General features: G+C 52.8%; 1 protein-coding gene across 6 annotated transcripts in view; it reads left to right on the forward strand.

Moving 5' to 3' along the window:
• Window positions 1-1,127: 1,127 nt before the first annotated feature.
• The window catches only part of CRACDL (CRACD like), a 35,554-nt gene continuing 17,924 nt past the window's right edge, over window positions 1,128-18,757 (forward strand). Inside the window, exons 1-2 of one of the 6 annotated variants that reach the window (XM_078601203.1) lie at window positions 1,128-1,364; window positions 16,431-16,544. Coding sequence is in view for 2 of the 6 variants with exons in the window: in XM_078601200.1 (XP_078457326.1) it covers window positions 12,489-12,649; window positions 16,431-16,544 (275 nt within the window). In the remaining 4 variants the exon portion in view is untranslated. Of the gene's footprint in view, window positions 1,365-2,815; window positions 4,466-11,984; window positions 12,650-14,433; window positions 14,731-16,430; window positions 16,545-18,757 lie in introns of those variants that run through there. The other 5 variants (XM_078601202.1, XM_078601204.1, XM_078601200.1 and 2 more) reach the window with 5 other exon arrangements.

Genomic DNA, 18,757 nt, shown 5'->3' on the forward strand with positions numbered 1-18,757 from the left:
GAGCGAGCCATGGCGGAGTTACTGAATCGCGAGTGGAAAAAGTGACGAGTTTCAGGAAGAGCGGAGGGGGTGGAGGGGGTGGGGGTTGTGGTTAAAGGGTGGGGCTGTCCACCCCCCAGATGTAGCCCCCGTCCCACCGTGCTGATATCAATTAGAATCGTCACTGATGGTCACGATGGATTTGTTTTTGTTGTTGAGCGAGGTAACACATTTCTTGTCCTGCCCCCCGCACCTCCCGATTCGCACAGTTGGCTACGTACGGCGCGAAAGAAGTTCAACATATATACAATACCGACTTTGATTATGATCCTTGATGGCGCTTGGTGATGAGGCTGTGTTGGAGGATGGCTATGATGATGACGATGTGAATGATGTTAATAATTACGCTCGATGGTGAAGATGAGTATGATTCGTGATGATGATTGAGGATGTGAATGATGACGTAATGATAATCACGCGGATGACGACGATGACAGTTACAATATTTTTTCATGATGCTTTATGATCCCGTGAATAATGACGGTGATGATTACGTGGACAATGATTTTAATCATCATGTAGATGACCACTTGTCTTCACGTGAATCATGATGTGAATGATGACGTAGAGTGACGTAGACGATCATGATTATGACGATTCAGCGAATTATTTTGCGGTGCTGCTGCTGCTGCTGCGTCGGCAGTGGTGCGAAAGCACAAACAGCGAAACAAACTCAACACATTCGCCAATAACAACACTGTGACCTTTAGTGAAAATATATAAGAGGCTACGTTTTGGGAAATATCCCTTGTGCTTTATGTGCTACGAAGAAGGGCCATTGCCCGAAACGTCGCATATTATGTTTTATTTTAATGCCACAGTTAATGTGTTTGTTTTCTTTGACGATGATGATAACGATGATGATGCTGCTGGTCACAATGATCATGACCTTGATGATGACCCGCTCATTGATCGGCGTGTGCATGACTCCGTGGCACGGAGCTGAACTGGAACACGTTGCTGTAAATAATGAAACACGAGCACGGCTCCTCCTCCTCCTCGCCTCACTCAGACGTACGTCCAATCCGAACGAGCTCAGCAGAGAGGGGCGCCTCCTCGTGACGAGGAGAGGGGGAGGGAGAGCGTGTGGGGAGGCACAGAGGAGAGAGAGAGGTGGGGGAGAGGAGAGGCAGAGAGAGATACCGGAGACCGTGATGAGCTCATTGCTCCGCTACAAGTCCACAACATCCAGTCTCTCTCCTCGGCGTTCTCTCAAGGATCCGTCGTCAGCTCGAGTCGGGATGCGTCCGCGCCCGTGAGCTGCCCGCGCGTCCGCCGTGCGTCACGACGTCTCTCCGTTAGGAAGATGCGCAGAGGTAAGACGAGTGAGTGTCTTCGCTGTCACATTTAAAATGCATCAGCCACAAGGACGACGCGTTAGCGGGCCGGTGTTGGTCTCAGGGGCAGTACCAGGGACCGCGTTAGACAACTGTGGAACAGTGAGTGGCAGGAGCGGGCTTCGTGCCGGAGTTAGACGAGCTCTGGGTATGGGGCAAGTGGTATCGTGGTTCGGTGTTTTAGAATTAGAACCGGGGGTTAGTGACCAGGGATCTGTGGCCAAGAGCTGTGGTGCAGTGGTTAGCGCAGTGCGCTCTCTGAACTCAACTTGGCTGTCTGAGTTCGATTCCCGGTCAACACCGCTGGCGAGTGATGGTCCGAGGGGAGGGGCCCTGTCCTTCCCATACCCCCCCACCCTTCACCAAATCCCCACCGACCAGCAAAGGTGAAGTATGGTCAAACGAGCCTATGGACTTACACAGAGGGTTGGCAAGGGGACTATACTTCAGTTTCTCGTATTCGAAGTTAGAACGAGGATTAGAAGCGCCAGTGACACCTGCTAGGTTTAGAACCAGGTTTAGTGTTGGAACCAGGGTGGTAGCCGGTGATGTGTACTCGTTTGAAGACCACGTGTTAATGTTCGGACCAGACGTAACGCCAGAGAGACATTTGATACATTTGGAACCACGTTTAATTTGAATTCCGTGGCGGTCAAAAACAAACACCCAACAGCAGCATTATCAGTGTACAGTACCAGCATTATTTACCTAGGGGCATTGACCAGCCCAGCGTGGTGAAGTATGGTCAAACGGCCACCGGTGTTACCGATGCGAGACGCGCATGTGGAGGCCTTCGTCCAGCCGCGGGATTTGACGCGGCTCCGTGTGGTGTCCCCGCTGATGTCAGCGAGGGGAGAGTTGTGGAGCGAGCGTCCGTGTCACTGTTGACACTGCACAGTGTCCGGATGGGTGTGTGTGTCGGTGTCTCTGTGGGGAGCGGTGGCGCAGCGGTTAGCGCACCGCCGACACTCCGCGAACTCGGCGCACTCGAGCTCGACTCCCGTTCGCGGCCAACATCCGCGGCGAATATCTGAACCGGTCCTGGTGCCTCCACTAGGTCGACTCAGCCTTAAATGAGCACCTGGTCCGGTGTGTAAACTTCAACAATGGGGAGACAAAGGCGGCTGGGTGTGATTCAGGCCACCCACCCCCCCCACCTCATAGATAGGTCCTCATTAACAGCACTTGGGGGGGGGATTTTTTGTCTTCATCTTTCGTTGATGTCTCTGCTGCGTGTCGCGACGCCGTGGCCGCTGTTTGCACTACGGCCACGAGTTCGCGACGCCCGTGATGACGGGCGAGGGGGTGGGGGGTGAGCACGGAGGGGGAGGGGCGGGGTGTGGGCGGTGTGACGGACACGTTACGTGAGACCCATCCATCCACCTTCTTCTTCTGCACCATGTTGCTCGACTGAAATTGAACGTCGACCGCAGGTTTCGCGAAGAGTGCCTCTTGTTGCCCGTCGTCGTCATCGTCGTCGTCGTCACCTTCGGCCGTGTTCTATCCACTGCTGGATGGATGCCTCAGCATAGCCGTCGCGTGAAATGTTTTTTTTTACCAGCACGGAATCGGTGGAAGAAATTCCACCCTGCAATGACAGACGCGATTGTATGCGCATTACAAATGCTGGCTTGCAACAGCCGTGATTAATTATGACAACATTCGTCATCGTCATTATCAAGCGCGATCAGTGGTGCTGCTGGAATGAAGAAGCCCTCCCAAAGGTCGTAGCCATCCGTGGGAGTCCTGCGACCCAACAATCCATCGTCTCGAGCCGATTTCGTCCCTCCATCTCCACGGTTGACCCCGTGACCTTCGGGCGCGTCCTCTCTTTCAGGCTGCCGCTCGTGAGTTCGCCACAAGCGAAATGATCTCAACCAAGTTCCTTATCACGCGGAAATTGATAGCAGCCAAATGTAGTCAAAGCGAGGGAAAAACCGGAGTACCCGGACACAAATCCACGCGACCTCGAGTATAACACGCACACTCCAAATATACAACAGGCGTCAGGGTCGGGGTGGAACCCATGACCTCCTGCATACAGGGCGAGATGGTCAACATCATCGGCCCCTTCAAGCGATGCATCCTGCCAGTCCAGGCCACTCAACGCTCCTGAACATGGTGCCGCATCATGTTCACTTGGAGCTTGCAGTTCTTGAAGGCGGCCCGGGATCGAGACGATGAAACAGAGGCAGCAGTTTGGCCACCGGTTAGCTGTAGGTTGGCCTGAATTTGGGCAAACGGAGCTATTTTATGACAAGCACCAGCATCATGAGACCGATGTGACGAGATAGCGAGATGGGATTTAAAACAGCGTTGTCGACGTTCCGGTCTTGGCTGCAACATCAGCCACACAGCGTTTGACATTCACTTAAACGGGCCACACGCCCTGCTGGTGAGACTCAAATGAGCCAAAACCGGTTCAGAGCCTCTGGGCTCCTGAAATGCCACCGTAGAGTCACTGCTCTTGCATGTTACACGTGTGTGGAGCGCACCCTTTGTTGACTTTTTGTTTAATTTTCGATTAATAATTATTAAGCGCCGGTCCCACCCTCTCCCCGTGGACACCGCAATCTCGCGGTGTTTATGTTTGAGAGATCGTGCGCCCTTCCTTGCTGCTGTAGCCACGCAGAAAAGCCTCATCGAGTACCCAGACTTGTTTGCCGGAAGGTCCCACATTGTGACTCTTGGCTAATCCCATTCTGTGTTGCCTTTGACACATTTATGACCGAGTTAACGACGTCCATTTCGCCTCGATCTCAGATGTTCTTGTGTTTAAAGTAACGCGAAAACACCTTACAAGTGGAGCCAGCGCAAGAAGGCTACCATCTCCCAGCCATAAATATCCGCAGTCGTAAGATTGTCGCCATGCAACCAAAACTACGGCCCAGGCAGTAAACCACTGCGGTCTGCGCTCCTTCAACGGAGGAGGAGGAGGCACAGTGAAACTACACTCGCCCTGTCTCTCGCCTGAAGCCCTCTCGTCGTGGCCACCAGCAGACCAGCTCCTGGACGTACTGCTGCTACCATCGTGCGCGAGATAAGAACAACCGCAGACTGAGAACTCGAAGGAGCAAGTGAGAGAACAAGTGAGAGGGAGAGTTGAGTGAAATGGTGAAATGGGCCAAAGTCTCTTTTTTTAACAACTCTGTGAAAGAGTTCCTCCTCTTCCTCACCGTCTTCGCTCACCACTGTACGGTTTCTAGTGTTGATGCGTCATGGGGGTGCTGCCGTTGAGACCGCGAGTACTCACAGCAGTCGTCTCAGCCCTGGGGTCGTGTCACGGCTCCGGTGGGGGGGGAGGTATGCAGTGGGACTGGGCCGCAAACACACTGAGCCCCCCCCCCACCCCGCTTTTTGAATCAGAATTTTTTTCATACTGGAGGAATCCGATGAGCTATAAAGCTGTTTTTCGCAGGATGTCCAGTCGGCATTGTGGAGGCAACGTATGCCAATCGTGACGCTGTGACGTGACCCCACAGGGACGCGTCAAGGAATTCTGGGACGATCCCACAGGGATAGATAGTAGCATTCATGTCGAGGGCAAGTGGCCGCCCTCTTTGAGGACGTTAATCCACAACCCTTCATCCCCTCGAACCCCTCCTGACTCTGTAATCCCACAACCAGCCTATCTCTGCTTCAGCCCTCACTCTGCGCACTTAAAAGGCCATATAGCCGCTCTCTAACCTTCACCTTATCCTAAACACGCTCTCTGTAGATATATCCTGTGACCTTTACAATCTTCACCCTCCGCTGTTTCCCTGACCCTAACCATATAAAGCCCTAACCCTTTCTGACGCTACATCCGGCCCCTGCCTGAGTCTGTTTCCAGCCCCCCTTTTGTCGGTCCGCTGGTGGATGAAGGTCTCCCCACAACTGTGCAGGCCATGGGGGTTATTTGACCGTACTTTACCACGCTGGTCGATGCGGGTGTGGTGAAGGCGGGCAGTGTAGACGTAAGAATCACAGAAGTATTGTACAACAATTGATGGATGTATTAGCATTACCCTCTTAGTGCCCACAATGTAGCTGCTCATGGCAACCTGTTTTATGCCTCGTCGCCTAAGTTATATGTAGATTCTATTCAGGCACTATCAAGCCTCAAACCAGCTTAGCTTTTGATATCTGACGAGATTGGACACATTCTGGGTGATTGGGTCAACGATAAACCCCATCGTATCTCTCCTCTCTACCCCTCTCATCCTGAATCCTCACTCTAACCCAAGCTATTATTAACCCTATTGAATCCTTCTCCAGCCCTGAGCTGCCATCACAAGGCACCCCTCTGTGTGCTCGTGGCTTCTGTCAAAAGTGGCCTTCGTGTCACGTGGTGTGGGGCCAAGACGTGTCACGTGTGGATCTCCTGAAGTTCCCAGTGTCCCACAAAGCACACCGTTGTTTGGAGGAGATATTTCTGGGCAGCTCTTCCTGTCGTGATGATCACGACGACGATAATTATGATGTAGGTGGTGACGATGCTGGCGAGTAGTACGAGGAGGGCTGAGAAAACGCAGAGCTTTTTGCCAAAAATTTTCAAAGGCAAAGCAGAACTCGGTTTTGTGTCTCCACATAATTTATAAATGTACCACGTGGTTTAGTCCATTGGCTTTTAGATGGGAGTGCTCGTCTTGCCAATGACATCTGGTCACCCGACAGCATTTTGTTGAACAATCTTGACTCTGCTGATGAGATCCAGAGAGTTGAAATCGGGCCAGAGTTTGTTTGTTTAGTCAAAATCGACTGTATATTATTGTGCCTGGAAAGCCAATAAACTGATGATGGGACTAGAACGTATTTGTTGATCATACGTGGAGGGTATAGAACCAGAGTTCTGCTTATATCTGAATTTAACCCATAATTCTCCGCAACAACAACAACAACAACAACGCACAAATTAGTTTGTGTACGAAGGCTCCACAGGGTTTGGGGGGGGGGGAGGTCACAATTCCGTGTTCGTTTTTTTGTGTCTTTGCAGCATTCTCTTTGAGGAGAGATGAAGGAGTTGCACATTAACTGCGTGTTGATTTGGCTGTGAGTAAAAGGGCGATGGTGGTGAGAACGAGACCGGCTGAGCGCAGTGTGAGAGGAACCCGAGTGTGTTCTCCCGCGGAGCGTTGTGGGTGCAACCCATTTTAATGGCGGACAAAAGTTCATGTGTTTGGATAGTAAAACAAAACATTAGTCCGTCGACAAATGCGACTTCCAGATTTAATATATTGGGGTCAAACTAACCCCCGCGATCGCCATGGCACGAGGGAGGTCTTCATCCAGTCGCAGATTTACAGAGGGGCTGTAAATGATTGTTATTCACGTATGCAGGCATTCTGTACTAATGTTTGATAACAGCATTTATTCGAAGCGGGCAAAAAACAGTGGACCCGTTTCACCCTTCTGGGTCTCGTCAGCAGAATCGGGCCTGTTACACCGATGCTGGAATCCTTAATAATAGAGGGTTTCTTGGGTTAGATCGCACTAATATATAAATGTGTCGTTAAACCCGCCACCACCCGACACAGCCAACTAGTAAGGGTTGTCACGTAAACAGAACGCGCCAATTCGTCACTCGTACAGCACACCGGTGTGTTGGAGAGCCAAGCCACAACATTTACCACCTGAGTACGACGTTTCGCCAGTAATTACAACTAGCGTCATCAGGCGACAGCTAGATGTCAGGTGGTGGCGGGTTTAACGACACATTTCTATATTTACGCGATATAACCCCAAAAAAACCTGTATTACGGATGATATTGGTCGCGACAGCCTGCGACGTGTTAAACCAATGCTAGAGTGTTCTGTTTTCTTGTTGTTGTGAGCGGCAGTCCTCCGCGGCGGTGTACGACGAGTTGCGGTGTTGCAGGTTGTGCTGGTGGGGGGGGGGGGGGCCCCATAGACCAGGAGTGCAGTGTCTACGGGGCCAGGCACCACCGCTGCTTCATCTCAGACGGCCCCGTGTGGTGCGGCCACGTGAGGCCAACCGCTTTGAAGCGGATTGCGGTCGATACGTTTCCCTCACCGCGAGCATCTTGGCTGCAACTAATCGGTGACTAGAGGGGCATGTTTTCCGCCAGACAACAGCGACGCCGTTTCTAATTTTGGCACGGCTCAGTCACTCCTGGTACTGCAAGGGCCTCTTCAGTGACAGAAGTGACCCGAAGTGCGTGTCGATGTTGTGTGACCCTGCCAATGGCAAAGGAGCATTACACTCACCCCTGGCTCAGACAGATGGCTTCTGCCTCTTAACATCTGGACACGTGACAGCGGTCGTCATGCACTGCATCATTGCGTGGCTCCGTCAAGTTAGTTTCAACTCCCGGCAAAGGTGATTCCTTGTCCGCGAAGTGCAAGCACGCGTTTCGTGACTAACGTCTTTTGCTCTCGTGATGAAAGTGTTCAAGCGTGAATGTTTATGATGGCGACTGTCAGACCTGGGACTCGGGTCCTTGTTTCTAAACGCAGATTGTGGACTCGGTGTGAGGGACCGAGTGGGCGACTGGGTGTGTGTGTGAGTGGGTGGGTGAGTGGGTGGATATGTGGGTGGGTGAGTGAATGGATGAGTGGGTTGGTGGATGAGTGAGTTGGTGGGTGGGCGGGCGAGCAAGTGGGCGGTGCTTTGATAATTATCATTGAGGACGTTATCCGGAAACAATTCCACAGGGCCATACACAGGACGAATGGGTTGAGTTCGTGTGATAGTACTGGGCATGCGTGTGACCGGGAGGGCATGCGTGTCCGCGTTACCGGGAGGTGCGTGGCGACGCTGCGATTGCGCGTGGCTTCCCAGGGGAGCAATGTCCATCCGAGGAGGGCACCGCCCCTGCCCCGCAGAAGGCGCAACGGCACCTGCTGCCACGGCTGTCGATGCGATCGCCATAAACCGCACACGGCGCCCAGTATAACGCGGCGGCCACCCCCGCACCTCGTCGCGAAGAGGTGGAGGGGTCACAGGGCACACCGTTGCCAGCAGGTGTACGGCTCACACGTGGCTGCAGGTTGCAGTCAGGCGACTTTTGAATACCCCCCCCCCCCCAGCAAGGGTTATTGGAGTTCATATCATCGACGGCTCAAATCCAGTGGTCCGTGTAAATGATGGCAATGCGTGCGGGCCGGAAGCAAGCGCTGGCGATCTGGACAAGGCTGAGAGCGTGGTGCATGCAACGTGGTGGTCACATGACGTGCGTGCGAGGCATGGTGGGATTCTTCCGGCTGTTTGTGAACAGCACGGCTTCGTTCGCGTGATGGTGCCGTACAGCTGAGGGACGATCAGCTACGTTGGTGCTCCATGGTGGCTAGGAGATGTTAACTGCCTCGCCTGGTATACAGCAGGTCGTGCGTTCGATCCCAACCCTGACGCCTGTGTATTTGGACTCCCTGTGGTCGCCTGAATTTTTCTCTAGGTTTTCTGGTTTTTCCCTCCACATTTAGAATTTGGCCGTTATCATTTTGCACTTCATAAGCCCCTTCGTTGAGCTTTCATCTGTGGCCAGGTCGCTTCTGAAAAAGAACCCTATAGCTCAGTGGGTCTTACCTTGTAAAATAAAAGTCGTTTTTAAAGAGTTAGTTTGATGCGTTTACGTCGAGGTCGGCGGCTGAGCCATTGGCGGGCTTCAGGAGTGGCCTCGTGGTGATTATCTTAAGCGGGCTGTGGGGTTACGAGGTGGCCAACCTCTCCTCTCCCATGTCTGTGCATAGCCACGTGGGAGCATAGAAGTACGGCACAATGTACGTTGCCGCACTGGCGTCTGTTACCCACCACGGCGACGAGAAACATCCCAATCGGCAGAGGCCACCAGTTCCTTGAAACACCCGAAGCGGAATTCCCCTCTTGTATTCGTTTATTTTAAAGCAGAGCAAGGCGGAAAAAAACGAGAGATTTTCGGAACCAAGGATCGATTGCCTGCGGCTCAGAGAGCCAAATAAAAGCACCCATTAATAACAAGAAAAACATCTATATATGGTGGTGTGGTGCGGATTGCAAATGTCATGGCCCAGCCACGTTAATTATTCATATTATCTTAGACATGCAGTGCTGTGTAGGAACCGGCTAGGATAAAAGTAATGTTAACAGGCAACTGACAGCCTGTTAAAGTGCTTTTGGAAAAAACGGACTTAACGATGAAAATCAACGGAGCATCGTGCCCAGATGATAAGAACCGGTTGAATCAATGGAGGCTATCGGCTATGACGAACACGGATATCAACGATGGGAACAGAAGATGAAAAGTGCGCAAAGAAGCATGGAGAGATGGGTGCTGAGAGACAGACACAGGATCACGTGGACTCGAGAACACACGCAACTTGGATATCATTTTTTGTTGTAAATGTATTGGGCTTGTGCAGGACACCTTGCACTCGAGGGGATTTCCTGGCTCGTGGTCAAGACTAACAAAGGAGTGGCAGCCGAAGGAGTGAACATACCCGACGGCATATCCATTACGGAGATGGAGCGATTAAGTATTCGGTCCTGGATGGATTATTGCATTGCGCGCCTGTTAAAGATGGCGACGGCTTGGGGGCAGGCATTCATCCAGCAGTGGACTGATCATGGCTGATCATGGTGATGGACCATTTACTGCAAGCAGTTACCGCACAGATCTACGGCTGCCTTCACAAACTCCTCTCGTCCACGTTCACGGAGCTGCCATGGCCCAGCTAAGCGAAGGTCGCTGCTCCCGATCCACCCCTCACCCCCGCGTCTCTCCCCGTGCCTCCGTGGTGACCTCACTAAAGCGGCACAACCCAGAGGCTCGTGGCCGCCTGGGATGGACGCTCGCGGCCACGGCCGCCGTCTTGAGAATTGGCATCCACGACGGGGGGAGGGAGGGTGAGGGGGGCGCTCGTGGGACAGCCTCCCGCGTAGAAATATTCAAAATTGCCGACGCCAAAGTGCGGTCAGCGGGTAATTGCGGAGCGCGCGATCCTCGTGGGGCACGCCCGGCTTGCGGCCAGGGGGGGGGGGGGGGTGAAACCCGTCCGGGGATGGCACCGCGTGCTGTCGGGGAGCTTCGAGTCCCTAGGGGCTGCCAACGACCCCCTCCGAGGCTCAACAACAACAAGGCACGGGTAGAACATTTTCGTATCGAAATCCCAGAAGACTTGCAAGGCCATTTCCTTAAACGTTGCCCATTTTACATATCAGTGTGTATTTCCTTTTTAGGGCCACAGGGCTCCTGACGTTTTGTGGAGTTTTTTTGTTCTTCCTGCTTGTGCACCACTGCCGCCAACGCAGACTCGCAAAAACAGGTCTAACAATGACAAATGACGAGTTTATTAAAAAACAACAACGGGGGTGGTGGGTGGGGGTTTCTTTTAAAAGACTGAACTTTTTACCAAAACAAGGCTGGTCGGCCAAAACCTCAAGATTTTCAGAACTGCTGTTTGTGTTTAGTGTTCTTCCCCTCCGCACCTCCGATTAGCACGGGTTGGCTACGTACGGTGCGAAAGAAGTTCAACGCACGTACGTCGGTGCGTCTTTCTTTCCTCTCGATATTTTCGTGTGCAATAAAAAAAAAGCGCACGCAAAAAAAAGGTCCCCAGTGATTATTTTTAATGAACCCTCTGATGTTCTTTGAGTGGGAGACGGTTTGACGCTGCTGTTGTGACTTGCCGGGGCTCAAGGAGGCGCGCTGCGGTTTAGCCGGACCCCGAGTTTTTTGCGAGCGCCCGTTTTGGTTTCCCCGCTCTGCTCGCTGCTCGCGAGAGACAGGAGAAGGGGCTCAAGGATGAGCGCCGCTCATCCTTGAGCCCCGCAGCGGTTCCGTGATGACTCGATCGACCCTCGGCGGAAGTTCAAGAAAGTGCCGTACATCCCGAGTTTGATTCCCAGCCATGGATAACACCAATACCAAGTGGTATTTAATCCTGTACTGTGCATCCCCTATATCGACTCAGCCTTAAATGGGTAGCTGGTGCGGCGTTCGGACATCGGCATTTGGGGAGGCAAAGGTCGTGGTGCTGACCACACCACTGCCTCGAACGCGACGCCATGCCTGCTTTAATAGGTGCTCGCTAACAGCACTTGCCCCTTGCAGCTTATGTAGCCCATATGGGGGATCTTTGCCTTTGTGTCGATGTACGTGAGCGAAGAATGCGTGTAGATATTGTATCTTACGGCGTGCCGAGTTCTTAACGAGCAAGGTTATTATTTAAGTCGCGAGGCTAAATGCCACTGGGCTATGAGTGTAATGACTAATTAGTGTACTTTTTGCTCAATCGTGAACATCATGAACGTGCGAGGAAATGTTAGCAGCGTTATCACCGATTATTATCTGCAGAATGGAAAATGCGAACGGTAGGTGAAAGTGTTCGCCTGCCGGGGCCCACAGGCCCACACGCTCCGGTGACTCCCACACTCCATTAAACTATCACCAGAAAGAAATTAGCTGAAATGTTCTGAAGACTGTGTTCCTAACGATACCGTCAGATCGTCCGCTGACTGCGTGGGAGTACCCCCATGCCGGGTTCGGGTCGTACCCCGCGTTGCGCAACACGGAGCGAAACGACGGACGTCGTGATGTACAACACGACGCGGTGGCACGACGAGAACACTCCAGCGGAGAGCTTTTTAAACGATAGTCAGATCACCAGCATTGGTGTAAAGTGAGCCTCACTCACACTGCCGATGATTATTTAGATTATTTTGCTGCTATACATTTCCACATGGTAAGCCACTTTGTTGAGCTATCATTTGTGGCCAGGTCGCTTCTGAAGAATACGTTAATGGCTCAGTGGGCTTTACCTGGTAAGATAACAAAACATAGTTTTGTTTTATTTGTATATTTCTTTTAAGTCATCTGTTTACCTTTCATAAACTTTGCACTTCCATCGTGCGTTGCTACTCTTTGTTGTCGTGACGCTCTGACCCGCCCCTACTGGGCATCTGTAAAATAGAGCTTTATCGCTCATCGGATTCCTCCAGGATGGATATTTATTCATGTTCCGGGACGCCGAATGTCAAAAGCCGGCTGGCTCTCCAGGGGTTTGCCGAGTGCCACTGAGAGGATGAGCTCTCAGGAGGCCGTGCTCAGCCCATGGGAAGTGTAACAACAACAACAACACAAGACCCCACACTTTTTTGTTTAGTATCTTCCGAGACGCCTGTTGACGGGAGCTGTTATGTCTGCTCATTTAGCGTCGTTGCTCGCAGTCTCCACCCCGACTCTCGACGACGCCGACCACGTGCTCGTGCTTTGTTTCGCGTGGGGCGTCGGCCGGCCGAACCGCCCGTCGTGGTTGCCGCTTTGCGTTCGTTCCTGGCAGCTTCTGCATCGTAAACCGTGAGCACGGGCAGGCTCTAGATACAGTATAATATATAATGTTTAAAGAGCCCTTCCCGTTCTTCTTCTTGTAAATTGAACTTCCTTTTACGGCGCGAGGCTTTCTGTGAGAACGGATTCCAGAATAAACAAACACGGCAACAGCAATGATAATAATAATGACGGTGGTTTATTTGATTATTTTCTCGGGAAATCCAAGTTGGGTCGCAGCACTCCCTATTTAGGTGCGCGTGGCTGCGGTGCGAAGCTTCGGCGAATTCTACTCAAGGAATTTGCAGCTTTACAAACAACGACGACAACAACAACAACAACAACACGAGCAGCTGTTACCTACAAGCCACGGGCCACATGTTCGTCATGGGGGGCAAACCCCGGGGGGGAGGTCGCTCTTGCACAAGAGATCACGTCCTGGACTCTACAGTAGTCGGATGGCTACGCAAGTCAAAACCTGAACTTCGGTGATGCCAGAAAATAGTTCAGCATCGTTGCCCTCCATCATCATATCGCTGCAGCGGCGTTGTTGCTTCCTCTGCATTAACCTCAGATTATGTTATTTGGCTGCTGTAAAATGTCCACGTGACAAGCCGCTTCGTTGCGTAATCATTTGTGGCCAGGTCGCCTCTGTACAAGAGCTGTGTAATAGGTCAGTGGCCATACGAGATGGCTATGCTGGAGCAACTCGCAGTTACTTCAAAGTCATTTTACTAATACTCTTAGGTTTTTTCGGTAAAGTCACGTAGGTAAAAATAAAATAAATAAAATTAAAAGTTAATAAAAGTAATAGTAATGCCCATGCCAGCAGCACTACAGCCTCAGTGTTTATATTTACAATAGAAGGAGATCTTCATTGCGTGGGCTGCATCGTCCTTGACTGAGTGTTTCTCACGGAGTGCCCGAAAACTCACCACGCACGAGCGGATATAACGCTCGAAGGATGTCCGTGAACCCACTTGCACTATTGCCTACTCCTTGCCACTCGGCAGCCCCTGGGGTATTGGGAGCTCATGTGATCCACCTACCCTTGCCTGGGAAGCGCCGGATCACAGGTGTAGGATGAAACTTGATTTGAAGCTTTCGTGACTGCAGGAATTAGAAAGAGAGAGACACACAACATAGACACACAGAGACCTGTGTCTCTCTCTGTGTGTCTCCGTGTGTCTCTCTCTGCTTGTGTGTCTCCGTGTCTGTGTTTTGTCACTCTCTCTCTCAATTTTAGTTCTACCTGATGATGGTTGCTTGTGTTGCAATCGAAACGTCTTACTCTATTACTTAATTTATTTTCTTTCTACGTGACTTTACCGAAAGAACCAAAGAGTAGGCGTAGGATGCTTCACCGCCACGGCCGGCGTTACGATCTGCTTCCGGCCACGTTTCGAGTTGACGGCAGATTTAATTGAACGAGGTGAGAGCTCAAGAGGCCGGGATAGAGTCTCATTTCCACCCTGGGTCACCTGACCAACGAGCAACAGGGATGGGAGGATGCCAGGCTGGACAGTCTGCGACAGCGAGCGAGGCGGCGTGCGAGAGCGGTGTCGGAAACGGACGCCGCGCCTCGTCCCCACAAGACCGCACTCTGGGGTGCCGGCCGAACGTAGTTTGTTGTTGGTGGGGGGATGGGGGGGAAATAGCGGTAGGTTTTGGGGGTTGGGGGGCGGGCACGGTATTGGTTCCCACACGGACTCCGTGGCAGCCTGGCTTGCTGAGATAAGCCACGGCAAGCCCAGGAGAGTCGCGAAAAAAATACTTTGTATTTCTTAAATGAAACTGTAACTGCGGTGGTGGTGGTGGTGGCGGGCGTGCCTGCCGTACAGCGCCGCTGAGATGGCAGCCGCGCCGCCGGGAGCTGCGCTCGATAAGTTGCCTCGTTTTGTGTCAATCAACTGCTGGATGTGTGACGCAAGCTCGCGTGACGGAAGGGACGGCGACATATGTTAACAGGAGAGGGCTGCAGTGCGGGAAGTAGCAATGGAAGATGCTTGAATTCAGTATTCAAAGCTCAGACGAGCATTGAGGAATTGGTGGCGCGTTTTCCTTTTTACAGCCCTCGGCCAGCGGTGGGATTCCACGTTCCTATGGCAGGGGTGAGTCTGTCCATGCGACAACCACTCTTCACTTCTCCACAAAGTGATGAGCTGAGTCAACCGCCACCCAGGCTTTTGATCTCGCAACCTTTCCAACTGCGAGCCGCTTGCTCGAGAGCATGGGTGGCCAACTTGTAACAAAGCAAAAGTCACAAAGTAGCCGTGTATATACAAGTGTGTGTGCTTCACACGTCACCTTGCTCTGACAGGTGGATTGCTTCACTATTCTGGCTGGTTTATGTAATTACCAGCGAAACGTCGTACTACTCAAATTGTAAATGCTGTGGATTTGCTCTCCAACACACCGCTGGGCTGAAGTAGTAACTGATTGGCGTTTTGTTTACGTGACAAACATGATTGGCTGTGTCGGGTGGTGGAGGGTTACGACACATTTATACTTACGCGATCTAACCCAAAAACCTATATTATGAACAAGTGTCTATATATTGACAGTTTTTGGCACAGCACAGGAGGCATTCGTTATTCTCCGCTACTGTGATAGCACGTTCTACGTTTCGCTCTTTGATAGAGCCGCGTGTGATGGATTGAAGAGTCGCATGCGGCTCGCGAGATGCCAGTCAGCCACCGCTGCTCTGTAGTGAGCCCCCCCCCAATCCTAGGCTGAGTAGAATGAAGGAGTTGAGCCGTAGCTAAACAAGGTGGCCGAGTCGGCAGTGGACGCGAGGGAGCTGCAGACAGAGGGGGCGGCTGGAAGGAACAATGAACCCAGCGCGTGCCTCGGTGCGGCCCTTGGCCAAACCACTGCTAGGCGAGCGCCTCCCCAAGCCCCCGACCCGCATGGCTCGTTTAGACCGTACGCCACCACGCTCGAGCGTGGACGTTGGTGCATCGTGCAGCCCGACCACTGATTTGTCCGCGCGGCCCTCCGCAATGCCACCGCGCACGCAGCAGCCTTCAACGCCTGTCATGCACCCGTCAAAGCGCCGTGCGGGCTCAGACCCGCTTAGCTTACGAGATCTGATGAGATCCGACGAGATTGGGCACGGATGGCTGGGCTAGTGGCCACACACGCACGGAGAAGTGCGCGACGATGCGAATAACTCCAACGCTGCGTGTGTCGCGTTAAAGGTCGGATCGCTGGCCGCACAGCTGTTGTTGTAGTCGCTATGTTGAGAATCTTTCCGATCGTTATCGGGGACTTTGTCTAAAAACCCCGAATCCGATTGTGGGAGACTGTACGGGCGGAAGTTGCCGGTCACGGGGGGTCCTGGTGTCCATTCCACAACAATTCACTCGCCCTGGCGAGAAGAGAGGAAGTGATGGTGTTGGGCCGAATTTTTCACATTGCTGCAGATGAGCACGTGTCACTCGACATAGACACGTGTTCATGCAAACCCTGCTCGACACTGCTACTGCCGTGTTTGTGTGTGTAAGTGAGGCTTGGGCAGAACACGTCGCGGCTAGGAGGAACGACGGCCGCTTGGCCGAGATTGGCAGCCCAAACGGGGCAACCGCCATGGAGAAGGAGCAACGAAACATGTCTCGTGTTGCAGCAGCGACAGGGATCGTTGCGTCGCGTGACCGCGACGGATGGTCGACGGCTTGAATCCGTTTTCATCCAGCGGCGGAGATGGGTCACGGCCGTCGGCGTGAGCGCGTTGCTGGGTGCGTCGTGCGATGCCGCGCGCTGTGTGCGTTGCTCAGTGTTTGCGTGCGCGCGCGACACGTGTGTCCCGCAGATGCGTGAGCAGCAGTGACCGCACTCGCCCATCCCGCCCGGATCATCGGGCGTCCTCACTACCCCCCCCCCGCCCCCTCCGGATCTGCGCAGACTCAAGACACCAACGTGCAGGGTAAGACACGGGGGCACCTCCCTTGCTGATGATTGCTGCAGAGAGTGATGCTCGCTGGGTGGCTGGATGGCTGGGTGGTGACTGTGCGTGGCTCGGTGGGTGGCTAACTTGGTGGGTTGGTTGGTTGGTGAGTGGTTGGGTGGGTGGGTGGCTGCGTGGGTGGTTGGCTGGGAAGGTTTGTGGCTGGGTGGGTGGCTGGATGGGTGGCTGGGTGGGTGGGTTCAACAAAATAAATGTGCAACACACCGTCTGTAAAGAAGCAGTAAAGCGTGCCTTGGGCAGGACACGGGACGATGGCAGACGGTGTCATCGGTGGAGGGGGTGGGGGGCGCGCCTGAGATGGAGCAATGAGATCGGCTCATGCGTAAGAGCTCTATGGATCGCTGCCTCTCAGGATCACGGCTTCATGTGCCATGCGATTGTCATTTTTATTTTGTGTCTTTTCTGGGTGCTTTGGTGCCTTGTCGCTAAACTTCAAACACTTCTTTGGAAGGGAATCGATTCCAACATCTCAATGTGGCAGGGACTCGGTGACACTTTTCTGGGTAAATATATCCCGTGATGTCTGCACTGCAGGCTGGTAACAGATGCCAGAGGTGGTGCAGTTGCAGGGCCTGCACACTCGATAAAGCACCACCACCACCCACCACTCAGACCGAGCCAGCCCTGGCCACGCAGCCACCCACCAAGATGCTGATTGTCATGATGATCGGTTTCATTTGTTGAACCGGGTGAGAACTCAGTTCAAATCAAGTACTCTTGCGGTGTATTTTTTGACTTGGGCAAATTTCGACCCTGACGCTGACAACACAACGGCCCATTGTTGTGAATGACATCAGTGGATCTTCAGCGTTGGCTGGTTCACGGTTCGCTGGACGCAAACCGTGAACCTCTTCAACAACAACCGGCGAAGACAACGCTACCGCCAGGCCGTGTGACCGCCCGATGATGACGATGAAGATGCTGCCGATGAGTGCACCGCAGCCGAGCCTGTAGCTTCCTCTAACGCCGCCATGAGGAAGAGCGGCTCCCTGGGGAGATTATGAAACTTGCCGTATTTCACCACCACCACCGCACGGCCGATCCCGGTTCCTCTCCTGCTCTGCCAGCTCTCTGCCCACGAGGCCAACCACACACATTCTTGTCACCAGCCTATTTATCTATTTATTTCTGATTGCCCTAATTCATTCTACATTTTATGAAAATGAAATGAAACTGTAGACACGGGCTTGGTGGGGACACGCCGCTACAATAAGAATAATACATCACATTTGTATAAAGCACCTCTCTGCTGGTTAGTCGAGGCGCTGTATGGCACACACGAAACATGCCTCGTAGGCCAAGGGGGAGGAAAAACTGAGAAGGCGGAGATACGCTGATTCAGAGTCATGAGGTCCAATAACGGAGTGGCGGCCGAGGAGCGGATCTCGTCCGAGAGCGCGTCTGCCGAGGAGATGGAGCGATGGAATTGGCTCGTGTCCCGGCGCTAGAAGGTGGATGATTACATCGCTGGATTGTGAGAGGTGGCGGCAGTGGCGGCGTGGGAAGTCCTTCATCCAGCAGTTGAGCGACCATGGCTGCTGCTGCTGCTGATGATGATTCATTAAGAACCCCGAGTGGCTGCATCTGATCGACTGTTACTGTCAGGGCTTGGGGGCTCTCTTGGGGGGCTTTGCTCAAGGGGACTCCGAGGGGTTGGTGCCAGAGGGCGAGACACGTCCACAGACTCAGAGGCTGGGAGAGAAACAAAGAAACTTTGTTGGAACGGAGCAGCGATTCCTCATTGAGCCTCGATGCCTCGGCTCGCGAAGCATGCAACGTATCATTTGCGTAAGAGTTTACTATTTTTGAATATGTCGCGTGTGATCGGTTCCGGTGAACCCTATAGCCTCTGGAGGCCGATGTAAAAAAATAAGTAAATATTGTTTAGATTATAAACCATCTTGACGCGTTGCGGCGCGATGGTGACACGCCTCACGCCGGTGGGAGACGTTTGATAACGGCGCCGGCAGAAGCTGGAGACACGGCACGGAGTTGACGGGGGGAGAATACAACACGAGGTGCGAAATGTGACGAAATAAAGCAATTGTCTCTTCATTCACTCTCACGATCCTCCTACCTCTCCCCTCTCATCTCACTCTACTCCCCTCCACGCACTCTCCTACCTCTCCCTTCTCATCTCACTCTACTCCCCTCCACGCATTCTCCTACCT

This window comes from Lampetra planeri, chromosome 15 (assembly GCF_965212315.1).
Source record: "Lampetra planeri chromosome 15, kcLamPlan1.2.h2, whole genome shotgun sequence".
NCBI classification, from domain to species: Eukaryota; Metazoa; Chordata; class Hyperoartia; order Petromyzontiformes; family Petromyzontidae; genus Lampetra; species Lampetra planeri.